Source organism: Podarcis gaigeae (genome assembly GCF_964106915.1).
Source record: "Podarcis gaigeae genome assembly, chromosome: 2".
Taxonomy (NCBI): domain Eukaryota; kingdom Metazoa; phylum Chordata; class Lepidosauria; order Squamata; family Lacertidae; genus Podarcis; species Podarcis gaigeae.
The window spans coordinates 116,795,145-116,817,416 of NC_139679.1; the positions used below are offsets into that span (position 1 = coordinate 116,795,145).

At 47.6% G+C, this 22,272-nt stretch overlaps 1 protein-coding gene and 1 long non-coding RNA gene across 2 annotated transcripts; both read left to right on the plus strand.

Moving 5' to 3' along the window:
- The first annotated feature begins 4,341 nt into the window (after positions 1 to 4,341).
- LOC310835847 (uncharacterized protein) lies at positions 4,342 to 19,517 on the plus strand. Its single transcript, XM_083720832.1, has 11 exons — positions 4,342 to 5,566; positions 6,171 to 6,279; positions 6,868 to 7,013; positions 7,904 to 8,030; positions 9,497 to 10,385; positions 12,204 to 12,420; positions 13,025 to 13,133; positions 13,722 to 13,867; positions 14,758 to 14,884; positions 16,351 to 17,403; positions 19,420 to 19,517. The coding sequence occupies exons 1-10, from the start codon at positions 4,820 to 4,822 to the stop codon at positions 17,241 to 17,243; spliced, it is 3,510 nt and encodes a 1,169-aa protein (XP_083576958.1). The 5' UTR covers positions 4,342 to 4,819; the 3' UTR covers positions 17,244 to 17,403; positions 19,420 to 19,517.
- Positions 10,873 to 11,636, plus strand: LOC310838303. Its single transcript, XR_014560908.1, has 2 exons — positions 10,873 to 11,425; positions 11,523 to 11,636. It is a non-coding gene; the product is annotated as an uncharacterized lncRNA (long non-coding RNA).
- Positions 19,518 to 22,272: the final 2,755 nt, after the last annotated feature.

The window sequence follows — 22,272 nt, forward strand, 5'->3', positions numbered from 1 at the left end:
GGAAGCTGTACGCCGGCTCCCTCGGCCAATAAAGCGAGATGAGTGCTGCAACCCCAGAGGCGGTCACAACTGCACCTAATGGTCAGGGGTCCCTTTACCTTTACCTTACCGCCCTATACCCACAAGTCTCAGGACATTTACAACATAAAATTACAAAACAAAAACAACCCAATTAACACCTGCCCCCCATTTTAAAAGGGCATTGGATGTCAATCAGCCAAAGGATGGTTAAAGAAGAATGTTTTTACCTAGCGTCTAAAGGTGTATAATGAAGGTGGCAGCTGAACCTCCCTGGGGAGAACATTCCACAAATGGGGAGCCATCGCAGAAAAGACCCATTCTTGTATTGCCACCCTCCAGAGCTTACATGAAGGAGGGCCTCAGATGATGATTGCAGGCCCCAGGTAGGTTCATATGGAAAAGGGCAGTCCTTGAGGTATTGTGGTCCTGAGCCGTTTAAGGCCTAAATGTGTTAGGAGGAGCCAAAAAGAGTATAGTGAAGGCCCCTGCATGGTTTCTGCCGCTCTAAAAGATTGATTTCTTACAAATGCCGAACAAGTATTACGTGGAACCTGTAACACTGCCAGTTCCTTTACGTCTCCCCGTTAGCCTTTTGTTCACCCCAAGCTTTCCTTTTTCAAAAAATGTATTGATTTTCATGAGGAAATGGCGACACAGAAACGCAACTTCCCAGCCAGCCGCCAGCCCACAAAACCACAAGCATCTTTGAGTGTATCAGACAGTTCATAGAGCAAAAGCAAGACCAATTGAGTCTCCAGTTGAAGAGCCCCTTCCAAACATTCAGAAGGAAGTTCTTGCTAAAATCAATCCTTCACAGCCAGCAGTCTTCACATTTGCAAATGTCTCAAGCCCTGCTAATACATAAGCATCTTTGGTAGGAATGGGACCCATCCTTAGTCAATTGATTCAGTACCTGTCTATTCAGCATTTCAATAAGATGCTCTGGCAAGCCCAAGAAAACAATTAGCTTGCATTGTTAAAATCTGAGTGATAGGCTTGTCTACAGAAACCTGAGTTCTGAACTTTGCTTGATTTACATTTCTGCATTTCTGTGAAGTTTGCATTATGATATTGGGTCTGAGGGGGCGTGTTGAAGCACATAGCCTCAGACTTTGCGAAGTTGTAGGCCCAACATGTTGCTGTGTTTATGGGGTCTGGTGTTGTGACCATTAGGTCCTGTTCTCTTTTTATTACTTTCTGAGGTTTGGTTGAGAGTTGTTGTTTCTGTTGATAAAATTCTATTGGTAATATTTTTTTTGTACCTTTATGTTTGACATATTTTTGTGGAAATTATGACTTTTTCTGTTACGTTTGTAATTACGTACGCTTTTTTCCATATTGCAAGCTGCCTTGAGCATAGTTTTAATGATGAAAAGGCGGCATACAAATAAAATTATGAATGAGTGAATGAATCCCCACCTAAGCTGGGGAGGGGGGGACGTTCTATCATAGTAGGGATCCCCAAGGGGCATCTAGTCCACACATACCAATATTTTCAGTGCTTAGGTCCTCTAAAGGTTAATGTGTCTTTACTCCTGGACTGCCAGATCCTGCTCAGGTTCACTCACTACAACCCTGGATTCAACAATACTTGCCTCCTAGTCCAAGGTGGTACAGTGGCCAGACCTGGGAGACCCGGGTTCAAATCCCAACGCAACCATGAAGCTCATTGGGTGGCATTGGGCCAACTACTCGTGTGTCTAACCTGCCTCACAGGGTTGTTGTTGGGGATTAAACGAAGCCGGGGTAAGAGACCCAAGAGCGCCACCTTGAGCTCCTGAAAAAGCTGGGAAATTATTATTTTTGTTGTCGTTGTTTATTAAATCCCTAACGACGCCCTTCACCCGAGGAGAACAGGGCGCTGTATCTGAAGAAGTGTGCATGCACACGAAAGCTCATGGTCTTTAAGGTGCTACTGGAAGGAATTTTTTTTGTTTTGACTATGGCAGACCAACACGGCTACCTATCTGTAAAGGGCGCTTTACAGTATAAATTGCAGCAATGCAACGAATAAGCAAATGTGCATACTTAGATGCAGGGAATAAGCAAATATGCATAGGGACATCCGTCTGTTTTTTCGTTTTTTAAAGAAATTTTTCTCCTGTAGCCACCCAGTCCTTCAACAGGGGGCGGTCGGAGGAGCGTCTTTCTCCCTCTGCAGCTCCGCCATTAAAAAACCGAGGAGGAGGAAGAAGAGGCGAAGGGAGCATTTTAGGTAGGGGTGGCGGTGGAGGAAAAGGGGCTGGCAGCGGGGAAGGAAGATTTTGGGGTCTGGGGAAGCGTCATAGGCGCAACAGCAGCAGCAAAGCGGATCGATTGGAGAAGTGAGTTGCAACAGACGCGCGCGCTCTGTCTCACATGCGCACGCACACACACAAACACGTGTCTTCTTGCCGCTTCCGGGATTGTGCAAAGGTGCGCGTGCGAAGCCCCGCGGTTAATCGCAGAAGCCCCACGTGCCACGTAGCCGCCGGCTGCCCCCCTTTAAGTCGCCCCGCCTCGGTTCTCCGCGTATGTAGTATGGGAAGCAATAATAACAAATAGGTCGCAGGATTTCTTTGCTGCAGTCCCGCCCCACCTCTTCTCTCCCAGAAGCTCAAGGTGGCGCGCACGTCCCCCCCCCCACCTCCTCGTTTGGCCCCCACAACAACAACCCCAAGAGGTAGGTCATTATTAGTATTATTAGTATGCCTCCCTCCACCCGAGGACCACAGGGCGGTTTACCATATAAAAACACAGATTAGGTTGAGCGCAGGCAGTGATTGGTGAGCTTCCTGGCCGAGTGGAGGGATTTGAACACAGGTCCCCCATGTTGTTGCCAGTTACTCTCAGCCTGCCCTTGACCCGAGATTATGGGAGAAGCCTATAATTTAAAGCTGCTGCTGTTCAAATTAGCCACCCCCCCATAAGCAATGGTGGGATATTAACGACAGATTTTTATTATCGTGTTCCTGCAAACTGCTCTCTGCTGCTGCTCCTCTCAAAATGCACTCAATGCACTCTAGGTGGGTCTACCTTTGAAGGTGACCCGGAAACTACAACTAATCCAGAATGCGACAGCTAGACTGGTGACTGGGAGTGGCGGCTGGGACCATATAACACTGGTCCTGAAAGGCCTACATTGGTTCGCAGTACATTTCTAAACACAATTTGAAGTGTTGGTGCTGACCTAAATGGCTTTGGCCCTGCATACCTGAAGGAGCATCTCTACCCCTATTGTTCAGCCTGGACACTGAGGTCCTCCTCTGAGGGTCTTCTGGTGGTTCCCTCACTACGAGAATTGAAGTTATAGGGAACCGGACAAAGGGTCTTCTCGGTAGTGGCGCCCTCCCTGTGGAATGCCCTTCCATCAGATGTTAAAGAAATAAATAACTACAGTCGTACCTTGGATCTCAAATGCCTTGTGGCTCGAATGTTTTGGCTTCCGAATGCTGCAAACCCGGAAGTGAGCGTTCCAGTTTGTGAACATTTTTTGGAACCCAAATGTCCAACTCGGCTTCTGACTGAGTGCAGGAAGATCCTGCAGCCAATCGGAAGCTGCACCTTGGTTGTCGAACATTTTCAGAAGTCGAATGGACTTCCGGCACGGATTCCGTTCAACAACCAAGGTACCACTGTATCTGACTATTAGAAGACATCTGAAGGCAGCCCTGTATTGGGACGTTTTTAATGTTTGATGTTTTATGTTCTGATATTTGCTGTGAGCTGCCCAGGGTGGCCTAGGGAAACCCAACCAGATGTGGGAATATTATTGCTGCATTACATAGCAGGGTTGTTCCTCAGCCGCCTCAAATTGCAATATGTCGATGAAATCCCCCAAATACATTAAAAGCCTGCTTAAGCTGCTAGTCTTCATTTTGGTTTGAAAAGCGGGCATAACCTTCCTCATAGATCTAGTGTGTTAGCCACACTGGCTGTTAATGCTCCCATTAAGGAAGAACTTAAGAAGAGCTTGCAGGATCAGGCCAGCAACCTATGCAATCCAGCATCCTGTTCTCACAGTAGCCAACCACTTCCCTTAAGGCAATGTTTCCCAAAATTGGGTCTCCAGCTGTTTTTGGACCACAGTTCCCATCATCCCTGACCATTGGTCTATGATTCTCTATTGATATGGGGGTTGATAGTCCACTTTTACTAGAGAATGTGCCCCGTGCTCAAAACTCCCATAGTTCTAGGTGCATTATACAACACGGAATTTCATTAGCGTGAGCAGTTTCTGAGCTCTGGGCGCAGTACTGCGCCTAAGATTTCATATTAAAACTGCAGAGTGGAAGGAAAGGAGAATATTACGGTGGGGACGACGACAGGGGAAGGACTGGACAATGTGAAAAATGAACAAAATATTTTGCTGCAGTTCATTCATTTTCAGCTTTGTATTCTTGTTATTAAAAAAAATGCCTTGTTGTGCCCATAACCTATTTTTAAGCTGCCATTTAGCTCCTAGCTTTCATATCTCAGTTTCTAACACTGAATGTGCCCTACCACTCTGATTGCTAACCACTTTTTTGCTTTTGTTTTCCTTGACTCCATTGTGTGTGTGTTTGTGTGTTTCTTTAGCTCAGGTAGAAACGCCCCTTTCAACTCAGGAAGACCCCAGGGTCTTCAGACTACTGGGGTCCTCGGCCAATTGCAGCTCTTTTGCCACCAAGCAAATTTCATCAGACCTGAACCTTTTTCTCTGAGATCTCCTTGGACTAACCATCTCTCTGTTTCCATCAATATCAAGAACTGGTAAGGATCTTCCTTCCCCCCGGAACCAACCAGCCAAAATCGCTAGCTTTTTAGTTCAAGAGTTGGCATGAAGATGATAGAGCAAAAATATGCAGGCACTGAACCTAAAGGGGGGTCAGAAGGAGCAACAAAGCCTATCAGAGCAGTTTATTCTGAATATACGACCAAGCAGTCAGGATATGGAGCGTCTCAAGACGGTAAAGGGGGAACTGGCAAGGGGAGGCAAGAGCGATGGGAAGCCCAGTGGCAGCAGTTCCTGAAGACCCTGCAGCCCCTTCACCCAGAAGGGGGAAGCCCCCCAGAGACACCTGAGTCTGCCCCCTGGGAAGACGCCAAGGCCTTCCTGGCCTCCTTTGAGCAAGTAGCCAAAGCCTGCCACTGGCCCAGGAGAGAGTGGGCGGCTCGGCTCCTGCCTGCACTGAGCGGGGAAGCAGACGAGGCCTTCCGGAGCCTGGAAGCCCAAGACAGAGAGGATTATGGGAAGGTGAAGGCGGCCATCTTGCGAGGGGTCGCCCTGAGGATGGAGGCCGAGCGCCAACGCTTCCGTCAGTTCTGCTGCCAGCAGGTGGAGGACCCCCGAAGGATCCACCTGCAGCTGCAGGATCTCTGCCACCGGTGGCTGAAGCCACAGAGACGCAGCAAGGAGCAGATCCTGGAGCTGCTGGTCCTGGAGCAGTTCCTGGCCAGCCTCCCGCCAGAGCTGCAGAGCTGGATCCGAGCAGGAGGACCAGAGTCGTGTTCGCAGGCGGTGGCCCTGGCAGAGGAGTTCCTGATGGCCAGGCAGCAAGACTTGGCCGAGGCTGCAGAGTGGCAGGTGGGAGAATAATGCATTTAACTGGACACAGAATGTGTCTTAGGCATGTGCAAAGTGTTTACATGTATCCCCTCTGAAAAAGTGCATTAACTTTTCACAACTTCAGCCAGGAAATTTGGGGAACATTCCTGTGGGGTTTTGCCAAGACAGTCAGAGAAATAAAAAGAACAGTAATAATAATAATAATAATAATAATAATAATATCCTTTATTAGGCATAGCAAACCACGCATTATCAAACAGAGACCGTTTACAATTTGTATAAAATGAGAGCTCAACATAACAAGGTTTTCCTAGTCAGATCTTTAACTCCAGAGAAAATCAATTTGCATAAATAATACAATACAACACTACCACATCACCGATCAGTTAAGAACCACTAAATCTCTTTATAATGGCCCAGTGTTTCTACATGGACAGCACTCAAAAATTCAGCCACTATTAAAGTAATTTGATCATTCCTGTCCGAGAGCAGGTCCTGAACCCTTGGTACAGTTCCTGAACCGTTGTTTTGTAATTTAAAAAAGTGTTGGTTTGGGCTGTAAATCCAAGTAAACCCCACAGAGTTCACTCTGTTCCGAGTATGACCACCCTCACTGATTCAGGAACCGTTGCAGGATGCGTGCGTGGATTCCATGGATGCAGAGGAGGTGCCATTGGACGTTGCTCAAGGACGGATCTCCAAAGACAGAGATGGGGAGATCAGTTTGCTAGGTAAGGATTCACCAGAGCGACTAACATCACAGTCCTAACCGTGTCTGCTCAGAAGTAAGTCAGTGGTTACTCCAAGGAAGAGATGGGGACCTGTCTAGTGATGAGATTTTGGCAGGTGAGATTTGTCACACGGGGTGATGAAACACTGCACCCGTTGAATTTCCCTATTCTACACAACAGCGCAAGGTCACTTCAGAGGTGCCAAAACTAGCACCTCGCCAAAATAATTTGTTGTATGCTCAGGCGAAGCAACCACAAAGTACCAAATAACTGCATATTCAAGTCTGGCCCAGGTTTTCTAGATTTTCTAGTCAATTTTCCTTTGATTGTGACTTGATCTAGTACTAGAATTTGGAGGACACATCCTCTGTAGGATGCTCTAGTTAGGCATGATGTGAACTGTTGGCATCCAGTTATAGAGTTGTATAGTTGGAAGGGACCCAGGGGTCATCTAGTCCAACCCCGTGCAATGCAGGAATCTCAACTAAAACATCCATGACGGGTGGCCATCCAACCTCTGCCTAAAAACCTCCAAGGGAAGGGGTGGCCAGGTTTCACTTCTGAAATTGTCCTTTCCATCCTTTGCAGGTGACGACATCAAAAACTCAAGTAATTCCGGTTTGTTGCTTCCTCCTGAAGGACGGGAGATCGCTGAAGTTGTCCTGAGTGAGGTGAGCTTTGGAGACCACAGCAATGCTTCCCGGGGCCGGGGTCTCAGTGTGCAAGTAGAGGAGGTAAAAGTCTCGCTTTTACCCCAGTTTGCTGCTTTTCCTCTTGTTCTGCCTCAGGGTATTTCCGCCCTAGTAGAGCTAATTTTAGAGCCCAGTTAAAGAACCAGCAGCAACTGAGGAAACTGTCCACAAACAAATAGTAACCTGGCTGTTGTTAGTTGTTTATAGCATGCTGGTTTCATTTTAAGAAGCAAAGAATAAACTCCCAGTTTTTGACACTACCTTGCCTTGTCCACCTCCAGATGGTGTTTGTTCTCCATAGGTGACTATGGCTATTTATGTTCCCAGTATGCATTCATCATCCCTTTCTGTGTTCTAAGTCACAGTGCAGAGTGTAGCTTTTCCTCAGTGTTTAATTTTGTATTTTTACAACTGGATTGATCGAGATGCGGGTGGCGCTGTGGGTTAAACCACAGAGCCTAGGACTTAACGATCAGAAGGTCAGTGGTTTGAATCCCCGCGATGGGGTGAGCTCCCGTTGCTTGGTCCCTGCTCCTGCCAACCTAGCAGTTCGAAAGCACATCAAAGTGCAAGTAGATAAATAGGTACCACTCTGGCAGGAAGGTAAACGGTGTTTCCGTGTGCTGCTCTGGTTCGCCAGAAGCGGCTTAGTCATGCTGACCACATGACCCGGAAGCTGTACGCCGGCTCCCTCGGCCAATAAAGCGAGATGAGCGCCACAACCCCAGAGTCGGCCACGACTGGACCTAATGGTCAGGGGTCCCTTTACCTTTACCTTTACAACTGGATTGAGAGCTGAAACTCTTATTTAACGGGTCTGGGGTTTGTTTGTTTGTTTCTGGGGGGAAAGAACATTAGCATCATTTGTGCATTTGCATTGTTTCTTATGCAACAGCATCTGATGGCGGTGTTGGGGCGTTTTATGTTTCCAGGGACTGCCAAATTCCAAGGAGACAGGCGTGCCTGTGCACATGTTTGAAAGAACTCCAACACAGCCAGGCCAACAGACTATGTTCTGGCAAGTCCTGCCAGAGGACAATGGAAATGTCCTGTCTTTTGGTAAGGGTCGCTCAAGTCCAGTAAACAACTTGCTGTTTTTGGAATTCGAAAGAGGAAGAAAGAGCCTTTTCCCCAATTCTGTGTACTGCAGTACAAGTCATAAATACAAAAACATTAGGAATAACAGTTACAGATAGGTAGCCGTGTTGGCCTGCCATAGTCAAAACAAAAAAAATTCCTTCCAGTAGCATTTTTCACCTTTTCACCCCTTGCTTCTTCCTGTAAGACCTATTGCAGTCGTTAAGAGTCGTGAACAGGCTCATCACAGCTATCTGCCCATCACCCATTCCCACCACCCTTCTGAGTAATACCCCTCCCCACCTTCTCACTATATAGAAGGGTCTGGAAACTTCTGTTTCAGTGTATCTGAAGAAGTGTGCATGCACACGAAAGCTCATACCAAGAACTGACTTAGTTGGTCTTTAAGGTGCTACTGGAAGGATTTTTTTTTGTTTTGATTAGGAATAACAGTAAGAGCTGTTTGACAGTGGAACAGTCTCTCTTGGGAGGTGGTGGACTCTTCTTCCTTGGAGCTTTTTTTAGCAGAGGCTGGATGATGATGATGGTGATGATGATGATGATGATGATGATGATTTATTTTTACCCCGCCCATCTGGCTGGGTTTCTCCAGCCACTCTGGGTGGCTTCTAACAAAGATTAAAAATACATTAAAATGTCACACATTAAAAACTTCCCTGAACAGGGCTGCCTTCAGATGTCTTCTAAATGTCAGGTAGTTGTTTATCTCTTTGACATCTGATGGGAGGGTGTTCCACAGAGCGGGCGCCACTACCGGGAAGACCCTCTGCCTGGTTCCCTGTAGCTTTGCTTCTCACAATGAGGGAACCGCCAGAAGGCCCTCAGAGCTGGACCTCAGCGTCCGGGCAGAACGTTGGGGGTGGAAACGCTCCTTCAGGTATACTCTTTAAAGGGCAACACCAACACTTTGAATTGTGTTCAGAAACGTACTGGGAGCCAATGTAGGTCTTTCCTTGAATGACTGAGAAATGCTTTTTCTGAGGGTGTTGAAAACTCTTGGGAAACCAGAGGCCTTGGTTTGCTTCAGATAGCACAATTCCCGGGACTTGAGTGTGAGATGTCCCTTTTGCCCCTTCAAAACAGGAGCCATCGTGTGAGACATGCCCAATAGCATTCAGTGCCCCAAATTCCTTCTGTGCAGGATTAGCTGAAGCAGTTTCTGTACAAATAGAACAAAATAGCCATATTTATTCCCTTTATTTAGAGAGGCCACAAACCAACCTGGGTTAAGCCTGGGATGTAAGGAAAGGGGTTGATATCTGGCTGGAGGTAGGGGGAGAGAGAGAGAGAGAGAGAGAGAGATAAAGCTTGAGCTTAGCAGATATATTTTGATGATGCGGAAGGGTGAACGGTGAGGAGAGGAAGGAGGTTGCAGGCTTCTAGAAAAGACCAGAGCATGGACAAAACCCCTTTCTCTGTCTCTTCAGGTGAACAAAAGAGATGCTGGATCAAGAGCGAAACATCTCAGCGGGGAGAGACTTTGCCAGAGGACATACACAGGGCATGCACAGAAGTACCTCAGTGGGATTTTCCTCTGACGTCTGAAACTCGCGAGCAGCCATGTGAGGGGAAAGGGCGACAGAAGAAGCCAGTGGGGAGAGAGGGAGAACGCCGCGAGCACACAGAAGTTATTCCAGGTGTTGTTATCCTGACCTCCTCAGGGCCCATAGAGGGGGAGAAGCTTCCAATTTCTGGGTACGGGAGGAAACACAACAACAAGTCAGGGCTTGTTGTGAGTCACCCTGGGGAGGACTGCAGCGAACGTCCTCTGTGGGGCAAAGAAAGCCAGACAAAGCGTTGCTTCTGTAAACCTCAGGGGATGCTTACAGGAGGGAAACAACATGCACCTGCCGAGTGTGGAAGAAACTCTTTGGTTGGCCACCAGAATATTTGCACAGAAGAGGAACCCAAGGAAAGTCTTGAGGGTGGTCAAAGTTTCAGATGCAGGCTGCAGAATCATCAGGATGTTCCTTCAGGAAGGAAGAAGCATGAATGTTCCACATGTAGGAAAAGCTTCACTTCCAGAGCAGGTTTAACAAGGCACCAGAGGATTCATACTGGAGAGAAACCCTACAGATGCCTTGAGTGCGGGAAAAGCTTCAGCCGGGGAGAAAACCTGTGCAGACACCGGAGGGTCCACACTAGAGAGAAACCGTACAAATGTTCTCACTGCAGGAAATGTTTCGGTCAGAGGGGGGACTTGAAGATTCATCAGAGAATCCATACCGGAGAGAAACCGTACAAATGTCCCGAGTGCGATAAGAGCTTCAGGCGGCGTCAGCACCTGATGGGCCATCAGAGGACCCATAGCAGAGAATAACTGTTTCAAGTTCATCAGAGCACTCACAAGAGACTTTACAAATGCCAACAAGGGCAGGAAAAGCCAGAAAAGATTGGTTAAGCACCAGAGCACCTTTAATATTGTCTACCATCAGATCCTATCACCACAGATTCCACTTTCTCAATACTCTCGATAGCAAGTGGGTGGCCACTATCAACTATTTTTGCCCACAGCTCCTCAGCGGCATATCTCCTAGTGAAGGAAGTTCCAGAGACCATTTTTTATCTTGTCAATAGTGGCTGCAGTATGGGATGCGGGTGGCGCTGTGGGTTAAACCACAGAGCCTAGGGCTTGCCGATCAGAAGGTTGGCTATTTGAATCCCCGCAGCGGGGTGAGCTCCCGTTGCTCGGTCCCTGCTCCTGCCATCCTAGCAGTTGGAAAGCACGTCAAAGTGCAAGTAGATAAATAGGTACCACTCTGGCGGGAAGGTAAACGGCATTTCCGTGAGCTGCTCTGGTTCACCAGAAGTGGCTTTGTCATGCTGGCCACATGACCGGAAGCTGTACACTGGCTCCCTCAGCCAATAAAGCGAGATGAGCGCCGCAACCCCAGAGTCGGCCACGACTGGACCTAATAGTCAGGGGTCCCTTTACCTTTAGTGGCTGCAGTCTTAAAAACTGCATACTGGGCATAGTTAGTGGAATATCTCATGTGTCAAACTGCTTGGGATTAAACCATTCTCCTTGCCATTGCTTTTCCTCAAGGAGCATTGGGAACTGGAGTTTGGGGTGGGTCTTTGGGCAGCCCAGAGATCTGTACTGACCTCTTGATGTACAATTCCCAGAGTCTGATTCTGAGTTGTCCCCTTCTGACTTCAACAGGGAAGCCATAATATGGAGACATGGGTGATAGTATGAAAGGGGGGCAGGTGATCAGGGTCTTCAGTGCCCCAAATATATCTTCTTTGTGATTAGTTGAAACTGGTTTTGTATTTTTAAAAGGCCAAAATAGCCATATTTGAGAGAGTTACTACTCTGTTAGACGGAACACTTGGGAGTGGGGGTTAGTCCAAGTGTGGGGGATCTTTGACCCTCCAGATGTTGCTGAACATAGCCTGGGATGTTGGGAGTTGGAGTTCAGCAACATCTGGAGGGTCAAATGTTCCCCACAGCTGATTTAGCCAGTGAAACTGCTGTTCCTGGCCCCTATGGACATAACCATTTATTCACAAAGTACTTTAGCTACTAGGAAGAAGTAGACAGGTTTAGACTGCAATCCTTAAAAAGTCTGCTACCTGGCATTGTGGACTTAATTAAAATTACAGGCTTTTGATACCAGCCTTTAGAACAAACTATAATACATTGTTGCTTTCCTCATTTACCCCTAATGTACCCCAGGAATTGCTTTTTCTGAGGGTGCTGAAACCTACTGAGGAACCAGAGGTATCATGTTTCCTTCAGAAAGCAAAACTCCTGGAATTTATGTTTTTGCCCCTTCATAAAGCCATGATGGGGACACGGATGGCGCTGTGGGTTAAACCACAGAGCCTAGGGCCTGCCGATCAGAAGGTAACGGTTCGAATCCCTGTGATTTGAAAGCACGTCAAGTGCAAGTAGATAAATAGGTACCACTCTAGCGGGAAGGTAAATGGCATTTTTGTGCGCTGCTCTGCTTCGCCAGAAGCGGCTTAGTCATGCTGGCCACATGACCCAGAAGCTGTCTGCAGACAAATGCTGGCTCCCTCAGCCTATAGAGCGAGATGAGTGTGCAACCCCAGAGTCGTCCGCAACTGGACCTAACATTCAGGGGTACCTTTACCTTTAAAGCCATGATGAGAGATAATGGCTGACAGAATGGATCTCTGCCACCGGTGGCTGAAGCCACAGAGACGCAGCAAGGAGCAGATCCTGGAGCTGCTGGTCCTGGAGCAGTTCCTGGCCAGCCTCCCGCCAGAGCTGCAGAGCTGGATCCGAGCAGGAGGACCAGAGTCGTGTTCGCAGGCGGTGGCCCTGGCAGAGGAGTTCCTGATGGCCAGGCAGCAAGACTTGGCCGAGGCTGCAGAGTGGCAGGTGGGAGAATAATGCATTTAACTGGACACAGAATGTGTCTTAGGCATGTGCAAAGTGTTTACATGTATCCCCTCTGAAAAAGTGCATTAACTTTTCACAACTTCAGCCAGGAAATTTGGGGAACATTCCTGTGGGGTTTTGCCAAGACAGTCAGAGAAATAAAAAGAACAGTAATAATAATAATAATAATAATAATAATAATATCCTTTATTAGGCATAGCAAACCACGCATTATCAAACAGAGACCGTTTACAATTTGTATAAAATGAGAGCTCAACATAACAAGGTTTTCCTAGTCAGATCTTTAACTCCAGAGAAAATCAATTTGCATAAATAATACAATACAACACTACCACATCACCGATCAGTTAAGAACCACTAAATCTCTTTATAATGGCCCAGTGTTTCTACATGGACAGCACTCAAAAATTCAGCCACTATTAAAGTAATTTGATCATTCCTGTCCGAGAGCAGGTCCTGAACCCTTGGTACAGTTCCTGAACCGTTGTTTTGTAATTTAAAAAAGTGTTGGTTTGGGCTGTAAATCCAAGTAAACCCCACAGAGTTCACTCTGTTCCGAGTATGACCACCCTCACTGATTCAGGAACCGTTGCAGGATGCGTGCGTGGATTCCATGGATGCAGAGGAGGTGCCATTGGACGTTGCTCAAGGACGGATCTCCAAAGACAGAGATGGGGAGATCAGTTTGCTAGGTAAGGATTCACCAGAGCGACTAACATCACAGTCCTAACCGTGTCTGCTCAGAAGTAAGTCAGTGGTTACTCCAAGGAAGAGATGGGGACCTGTCTAGTGATGAGATTTTGGCAGGTGAGATTTGTCACACGGGGTGATGAAACACTGCACCCGTTGAATTTCCCTATTCTACACAACAGCGCAAGGTCACTTCAGAGGTGCCAAAACTAGCACCTCGCCAAAATAATTTGTTGTATGCTCAGGCGAAGCAACCACAAAGTACCAAATAACTGCATATTCAAGTCTGGCCCAGGTTTTCTAGATTTTCTAGTCAATTTTCCTTTGATTGTGACTTGATCTAGTACTAGAATTTGGAGGACACATCCTCTGTAGGATGCTCTAGTTAGGCATGATGTGAACTGTTGGCATCCAGTTATAGAGTTGTATAGTTGGAAGGGACCCAGGGGTCATCTAGTCCAACCCCGTGCAATGCAGGAATCTCAACTAAAACATCCATGACGGGTGGCCATCCAACCTCTGCCTAAAAACCTCCAAGGGAAGGGGTGGCCAGGTTTCACTTCTGAAATTGTCCTTTCCATCCTTTGCAGGTGACGACATCAAAAACTCAAGTAATTCCGGTTTGTTGCTTCCTCCTGAAGGACGGGAGATCGCTGAAGTTGTCCTGAGTGAGGTGAGCTTTGGAGACCACAGCAATGCTTCCCGGGGCCGGGGTCTCAGTGTGCAAGTAGAGGAGGTAAAAGTCTCGCTTTTACCCCAGTTTGCTGCTTTTCCTCTTGTTCTGCCTCAGGGTATTTCCGCCCTAGTAGAGCTAATTTTAGAGCCCAGTTAAAGAACCAGCAGCAACTGAGGAAACTGTCCACAAACAAATAGTAACCTGGCTGTTGTTAGTTGTTTATAGCATGCTGGTTTCATTTTAAGAAGCAAAGAATAAACTCCCAGTTTTTGACACTACCTTGCCTTGTCCACCTCCAGATGGTGTTTGTTCTCCATAGGTGACTATGGCTATTTATGTTCCCAGTATGCATTCATCATCCCTTTCTGTGTTCTAAGTCACAGTGCAGAGTGTAGCTTTTCCTCAGTGTTTAATTTTGTATTTTTACAACTGGATTGATCGAGATGCGGGTGGCGCTGTGGGTTAAACCACAGAGCCTAGGACTTAACGATCAGAAGGTCAGTGGTTTGAATCCCCGCGATGGGGTGAGCTCCCGTTGCTTGGTCCCTGCTCCTGCCAACCTAGCAGTTCGAAAGCACATCAAAGTGCAAGTAGATAAATAGGTACCACTCTGGCAGGAAGGTAAACGGTGTTTCCGTGTGCTGCTCTGGTTCGCCAGAAGCGGCTTAGTCATGCTGACCACATGACCCGGAAGCTGTACACCGGCTCCCTCGGCCAATAAAGCGAGATGAGCGCCACAACCCCAGAGTCGGCCACGACTGGACCTAATGGTCAGGGGTCCCTTTACCTTTACCTTTACAACTGGATTGAGAGCTGAAACTCTTATTTAACGGGTCTGGGGTTTGTTTGTTTGTTTCTGGGGGGAAAGAACATTAGCATCATTTGTGCATTTGCATTGTTTCTTATGCAACAGCATCTGATGGCGGTGTTGGGGCGTTTTATGTTTCCAGGGACTGCCAAATTCCAAGGAGACAGGCGTGCCTGTGCACATGTTTGAAAGAACTCCAACACAGCCAGGCCAACAGACTATGTTCTGGCAAGTCCTGCCAGAGGACAATGGAAATGTCCTGTCTTTTGGTAAGGGTCGCTCAAGTCCAGTAAACAACTTGCTGTTTTTGGAATTCGAAAGAGGAAGAAAGAGCCTTTTCCCCAATTCTGTGTACTGCAGTACAAGTCATAAATACAAAAACATTAGGAATAACAGTTACAGATAGGTAGCCGTGTTGGCCTGCCATAGTCAAAACAAAAAAAATTCCTTCCAGTAGCATTTTTCACCTTTTCACCCCTTGCTTCTTCCTGTAAGACCTATTGCAGTCGTTAAGAGTCGTGAACAGGCTCATCACAGCTATCTGCCCATCACCCATTCCCACCACCCTTCTGAGTAATACCCCTCCCCACCTTCTCACTATATAGAAGGGTCTGGAAACTTCTGTTTCAGTGTATCTGAAGAAGTGTGCATGCACACGAAAGCTCATACCAAGAACTGACTTAGTTGGTCTTTAAGGTGCTACTGGAAGGATTTTTTTTTGTTTTGATTAGGAATAACAGTAAGAGCTGTTTGACAGTGGAACAGTCTCTCTTGGGAGGTGGTGGACTCTTCTTCCTTGGAGCTTTTTTTAGCAGAGGCTGGATGATGATGATGGTGATGATGATGATGATGATGATGATGATTTATTTTTACCCCGCCCATCTGGCTGGGTTTCTCCAGCCACTCTGGGTGGCTTCTAACAAAGATTAAAAATACATTAAAATGTCACACATTAAAAACTTCCCTGAACAGGGCTGCCTTCAGATGTCTTCTAAATGTCAGGTAGTTGTTTATCTCTTTGACATCTGATGGGAGGGTGTTCCACAGAGCGGGCGCCACTACCGGGAAGACCCTCTGCCTGGTTCCCTGTAGCTTTGCTTCTCACAATGAGGGAACCGCCAGAAGGCCCTCAGAGCTGGACCTCAGCGTCCGGGCAGAACGTTGGGGGTGGAAACGCTCCTTCAGGTATACTCTTTAAAGGGCAACACCAACACTTTGAATTGTGTTCAGAAACGTACTGGGAGCCAATGTAGGTCTTTCCTTGAATGACTGAGAAATGCTTTTTCTGAGGGTGTTGAAAACTCTTGGGAAACCAGAGGCCTTGGTTTGCTTCAGATAGCACAATTCCCGGGACTTGAGTGTGAGATGTCCCTTTTGCCCCTTCAAAACAGGAGCCATCGTGTGAGACATGCCCAATAGCATTCAGTGCCCCAAATTCCTTCTGTGCAGGATTAGCTGAAGCAGTTTCTGTACAAATAGAACAAAATAGCCATATTTATTCCCTTTATTTAGAGAGGCCACAAACCAACCTGGGTTAAGCCTGGGATGTAAGGAAAGGGGTTGATATCTGGCTGGAGGTAGGGGGAGAGAGAGAGAGAGAGAGAGAGAGATAAAGCTTGAGCTTAGCAGATATATTTTGATGATGCGGAAGGGTGAACGGTGAGGAGAGGAAGGAGGTTGCAGGCTTCTAGAAAAGACCAGAGCATGGACAAAACCCCTTTCTCTGTCTCTTCAGGTGAACAAAAGAGATGCTGGATCAAGAGCGAAACATCTCAGCGGGGAGAGACTTTGCCAGAGGACATACACAGGGCATGCACAGAAGTACCTCAGTGGGATTTTCCTCTGACGTCTGAAACTCGCGAGCAGCCATGTGAGGGGAAAGGGCGACAGAAGAAGCCAGTGGGGAGAGAGGGAGAACGCCGCGAGCACACAGAAGTTATTCCAGGTGTTGTTATCCTGACCTCCTCAGGGCCCATAGAGGGGGAGAAGCTTCCAATTTCTGGGTACGGGAGGAAACACAACAACAAGTCAGGGCTTGTTGTGAGTCACCCTGGGGAGGACTGCAGCGAACGTCCTCTGTGGGGCAAAGAAAGCCAGACAAAGCGTTGCTTCTGTAAACCTCAGGGGATGCTTACAGGAGGGAAACAACATGCACCTGCCGAGTGTGGAAGAAACTCTTTGGTTGGCCACCAGAATATTTGCACAGAAGAGGAACCCAAGGAAAGTCTTGAGGGTGGTCAAAGTTTCAGATGCAGGCTGCAGAATCATCAGGATGTTCCTTCAGGAAGGAAGAAGCATGAATGTTCCACATGTAGGAAAAGCTTCACTTCCAGAGCAGGTTTAACAAGGCACCAGAGGATTCATACTGGAGAGAAACCCTACAGATGCCTTGAGTGCGGGAAAAGCTTCAGCCGGGGAGAAAACCTGTGCAGACACCGGAGGGTCCACACTAGAGAGAAACCGTACAAATGTTCTCACTGCAGGAAATGTTTCGGTCAGAGGGGGGACTTGAAGATTCATCAGAGAATCCATACCGGAGAGAAACCGTACAAATGTCCCGAGTGCGATAAGAGCTTCAGGCGGCGTCAGCACCTGATGGGCCATCAGAGGACCCATAGCAGAGAATAACTGTTTCAAGTTCATCAGAGCACTCACAAGAGACTTTACAAATGCCAACAAGGGCAGGAAAAGCCAGAAAAGATTGGTTAAGCACCAGAGCACCTTTAATATTGTCTACCATCAGATCCTATCACCACAGATTCCACTTTCTCAATACTCTCGATAGCAAGTGGGTGGCCACTATCAACTATTTTTGCCCACAGCTCCTCAGCGGCATATCTCCTAGTGAAGGAAGTTCCAGAGACCATTTTTTATCTTGTCAATAGTGGCTGCAGTATGGGATGCGGGTGGCGCTGTGGGTTAAACCACAGAGCCTAGGGCTTGCCGATCAGAAGGTTGGCTATTTGAATCCCCGCAGCGGGGTGAGCTCCCGTTGCTCGGTCCCTGCTCCTGCCATCCTAGCAGTTGGAAAGCACGTCAAAGTGCAAGTAGATAAATAGGTACCACTCTGGCGGGAAGGTAAACGGCATTTCCGTGAGCTGCTCTGGTTCACCAGAAGTGGCTTTGTCATGCTGGCCACATGACCGGAAGCTGTACACTGGCTCCCTCAGCCAATAAAGCGAGATGAGCGCCGCAACCCCAGAGTCGGCCACGACTGGACCTAATAGTCAGGGGTCCCTTTACCTTTAGTGGCTGCAGTCTTAAAAACTGCATACTGGGCATAGTTAGTGGAATATCTCATGTGTCAAACTGCTTGGGATTAAACCATTCTCCTTGCCATTGCTTTTCCTCAAGGAGCATTGGGAACTGGAGTTTGGGGTGGGTCTTTGGGCAGCCCAGAGATCTGTACTGACCTCTTGATGTACAATTCCCAGAGTCTGATTCTGAGTTGTCCCCTTCTGACTTCAACAGGGAAGCCATAATATGGAGACATGGGTGATAGTATGAAAGGGGGGCAGGTGATCAGGGTCTTCAGTGCCCCAAATATATCTTCTTTGTGATTAGTTGAAACTGGTTTTGTATTTTTAAAAGGCCAAAATAGCCATATTTGAGAGAGTTACTACTCTGTTAGACGGAACACTTGGGAGTGGGGGTTAGTCCAAGTGTGGGGGATCTTTGACCCTCCAGATGTTGCTGAACATAGCCTGGGATGTTGGGAGTTGGAGTTCAGCAACATCTGGAGGGTCAAATGTTCCCCACAGCTGATTTAGCCAGTGAAACTGCTGTTCCTGGCCCCTATGGACATAACCATTTATTCACAAAGTACTTTAGCTACTAGGAAGAAGTAGACAGGTTTAGACTGCAATCCTTAAAAAGTCTGCTACCTGGCATTGTGGACTTAATTAAAATTACAGGCTTTTGATACCAGCCTTTAGAACAAACTATAATACATTGTTGCTTTCCTCATTTACCCCTAATGTACCCCAGGAATTGCTTTTTCTGAGGGTGCTGAAACCTACTGAGGAACCAGAGGTATCATGTTTCCTTCAGAAAGCAAAACTCCTGGAATTTATGTTTTTGCCCCTTCATAAAGCCATGATGGGGACACGGATGGCGCTGTGGGTTAAACCACAGAGCCTAGGGCCTGCCGATCAGAAGGTAACGGTTCGAATCCCTGTGATTTGAAAGCACGTCAAGTGCAAGTAGATAAATAGGTACCACTCTAGCGGGAAGGTAAATGGCATTTTTGTGCGCTGCTCTGCTTCGCCAGAAGCGGCTTAGTCATGCTGGCCACATGACCCAGAAGCTGTCTGCAGACAAATGCTGGCTCCCTCAGCCTATAGAGCGAGATGAGTGTGCAACCCCAGAGTCGTCCGCAACTGGACCTAACATTCAGGGGTACCTTTACCTTTAAAGCCATGATGAGAGATAATGGCTGACAGAATGGAAGGGGATGGTCTCATTTACAGTGTGGAAGATGACTTTCCTCTGCAACAAGTTGAAACTGATTTAGTGCAAGCAGACTCGAATAGGTGCACTTGGCTTTAACATCTTAATTTAGATATGTCACAAAAGGCACCTCTCCCAGAAGCAGAACTGAGTGAAGAGGAGAACCTCACTTGTGGAGAGAGTGGTGATACGTGGCTAGAAATTGAGAGAAAATGCTGAGTGTAGCAGAGAAGATTCAGAATTGCCTAGAGAGAGAGATCTGGCAGGACAGAGAAAGCCAGGAGGGAGGAGGTTGCAAGAGTCTAGAAAAGAGGTGACCAGGTCCTGGACAAAATTCCTCTCTCTTTCTCTTCAGGTGAACAAGACAGGTGCTGGATGAAGATGGAGAAATCCCAGTTGGGAGAGAATTTGCCGAAGGAAATGCACAGGGAGTTGGCGGGAGAATTCCGTCGGGATATTTCGGCTGTGACACCTGGAATTCCTGAGGAGAAAAATAATTCCAAAGGGCAACGGGAGAAGCAGCCGGTGAAGAGAGACACACAGTGCCTCTCAGGAGTAATTGCAGTCTCTGTTAGCGAAACCTCAGCAGTGGCCACAGACAGTGGAAAGCCCTGCAGGAGAAAATATAAGTCAGAAAACCCTTTTGAGTGCCCCACATCAGCGAGAGACAGCCAGTCGGTATGTTGCCTTGAGAAACTACAAGGAATACTTGGGGGGCAGAAACAAAATGCCTTGCCTGCATGTGGGGAAAATTTATGTGGGAGAGAGGAATTCGTTGGACACCAGGACAGCCACACAGAAGAGAGCTCCCACGAATGCCCCAAAGATGAGAAACGCTTCAGACATAGACATCGGAACAATAATTCAGGAAGGAAACCCCACGAGTGTTCTGTGTGCGGGAAAAACTTCACCTTCAGAGCAGAGTTAGCAAGACATCATAGAATCCATACGGGAGAGAAACCATACGGATGTTCTCAGTGTGGGCGAAGCTTCCGGCAGAGAACGCACTTAGTTAGGCACCAGAGCATCCATACTGGGGAACTGTTCCAATGCCCCGAATGTGGGAAGGGCTTTTCCCAGAGAGATACGTTGAAAAGACACCAGAGAACTCACAGGACGCTCCTGAGGCCTGCGTCCTCTGAGGGTGGGGAGAGTTCAAATCGGGGCAGCATGTTCGCTGTGCAGGCCCCTGCCATACCTGTACCAGTGGCCATATTCCCATTGGGAGTAGCCAGCATTAGGCCTCAAAATGGGATTGAGCTCAAAAAGCTCTCTGAAAGCCCATAGTAAAGAACAACCATGTCCACTTTCAGTTAGACTCCAAGTCTCAAATGTGTTAGTCACAAGGCACCAGTTACTCATAAACGTATAATAATATCAACAATTTTGTTATTTATACCCCGCCCATCAATATACATAATGCATGCTGAAACTAAAAGCTTACCCGCAAAAATGCAGTGGTGAGGAAGCATGCATAAGCAGAATACTGTAGTTGTGGCTATAATCGCAGAATTTGGGCTGCAGTCCTCGCCCCACTTTATCCTGGACATAAACCCCATTGAATTCAGCAAGACTGAATGGTTAGGAACACACTGTTCTAGTCCTTATGGAATACCCTCTCCATTGAGGCATTTCATACCGACTTCATTTTATTTTTCTGTGCCTACTTAAAACACACCGATTTTCACATTGGCTTGTTGCACATCAGAGAATCCAGAGGGAAAGAAAATGCTTAGCAGGACTGAGAACATGTAATATCCCACTGCAGGAGTACCTGCAGCTGCTGTTGAAAGCAGAACATCCAGCAGCAGTCAGGCGATAAGAGCTCTGCCAACACTATAGGCCCCACAGCATGGGTCAAGGATCCTCCCTCCGTCACCAGTTTTCATCAGCCCACGGTCATGGCTTCACTTTAACCAGCTTACGCACATCGTCTTAAAGCCAGACATTGTGTCACAGGTGAACAGAAAGCTTATGGCCTTGGAAGGTTTGCCATTGAATGCTTAATTCTGCTCACTTGTGGAGTGTTTCCAGAGGCATAGCTGGGGGGGGGTGCACACTGGCCGCCACACTGCAGGGGCAGCACTTAACTGCGGGACCCGCAGTGCGCCTGAGCCCCGCAACTCTCCTGGGAGTGACATAGTGGCTTGGGCACCTGCAGGCTCCGCGCTGCCCAAAATGGCAGTGGGGGACTTGTGTCCGCCGCCCCCCCCCAGCTGCCCTACAGGTGATGGGGAGACTTAGCCTTCTCTCTCCCCTCTCCTTGGGAGTCCTCCGGGCAGCTGCTCAGCCCCAAGGAGAGGTGCCTCCTCACGTTGCCCCACAGGGGCCTGGGAAGCAGAGACATGAGAGGGCATCCGAGGAGGGAGGGAAGGAAAGAGGGACAGAGGCCAGTGTTGCCCATGGCACCCCTGATCATCAAGGCACCCCAGGGTGCCACGGCACGCTGGTTGAAAACCACTGGTTTAGGGATTGTGTGCTCAGATGAACAGCAGGGGAACATTGTGGTCCAAAAACTCTTGGATCCATTATCCTCCTGTGCATATTTGACACCCATTCATCCTATAGATGCCTCAAGAAGATCTTACGAGAAGGCCACCTCAAAGGCATGGAGTTGTTTACTGTGTTAAAACCATTTTGACTTGTTCTGGTTTGCACTTTTGTGACCTTTATTTCTCCTTTGACAAGCCTCCTATTTTCTCGGAGGGAAACACTCCCAAGTTACATTTTGTTGCATTCGTTAAGGTTTTGAAAATGAATAAAAATTAATTAATTAATAATCTCTGAGTACTGTAGCACTGTCGTTTTGTAAAGGCTCACTGTGAGATTACAGAAAAATAAGACTCCAGTTCTGAAATGGAGGCAGGGGCATATTGTCTTACATTTTGTGGAGGCTGGACCAGTTGAATGTGGGGGACTTGTTTGTTCCCAAGCGTGCATCAGTTCACTTCACGGCATGCATGTGGCTGCCACAGAACTGGGGGGGGGGCAGCCCCTTCTTTTAATTTTTTTGAGGTGGCCCTCACGGCCCTGCATAGATTGTGCCCCTGTTCCTTTTTCCTTTCTAGAGAGGAGTGCTGGGGTGGCCATGACAGGAAGTGTCTCTTGCATAAAATGGCGGAGTGTTTAAAAAGCCAACAGCTATATCTTTAAAAAGATATACTTTTTTTTTAATCGATGAGAAGTCTTGACATTCCAAAACATAAGG

Bases quoted from the DNA above. Each gene is read 5' to 3' on its own strand.
- LOC310835847 (XM_083720832.1), top strand. From the start codon at position 4,820: ATGAAGATGATAGAGCAAAAATATGCAGGCACTGAACCTAAAGGGGGG. The intron at 5,567-6,170 runs GTGGGAGAATAA...TCACTGATTCAG, and splicing joins CCGAGGCTGCAGAGTGGCAG to GAACCGTTGCAGGATGCGTG. The intron at 10,386-12,203 runs ATAACTGTTTCA...AATGGCTGACAG, and splicing joins CAGAGGACCCATAGCAGAGA to AATGGATCTCTGCCACCGGT.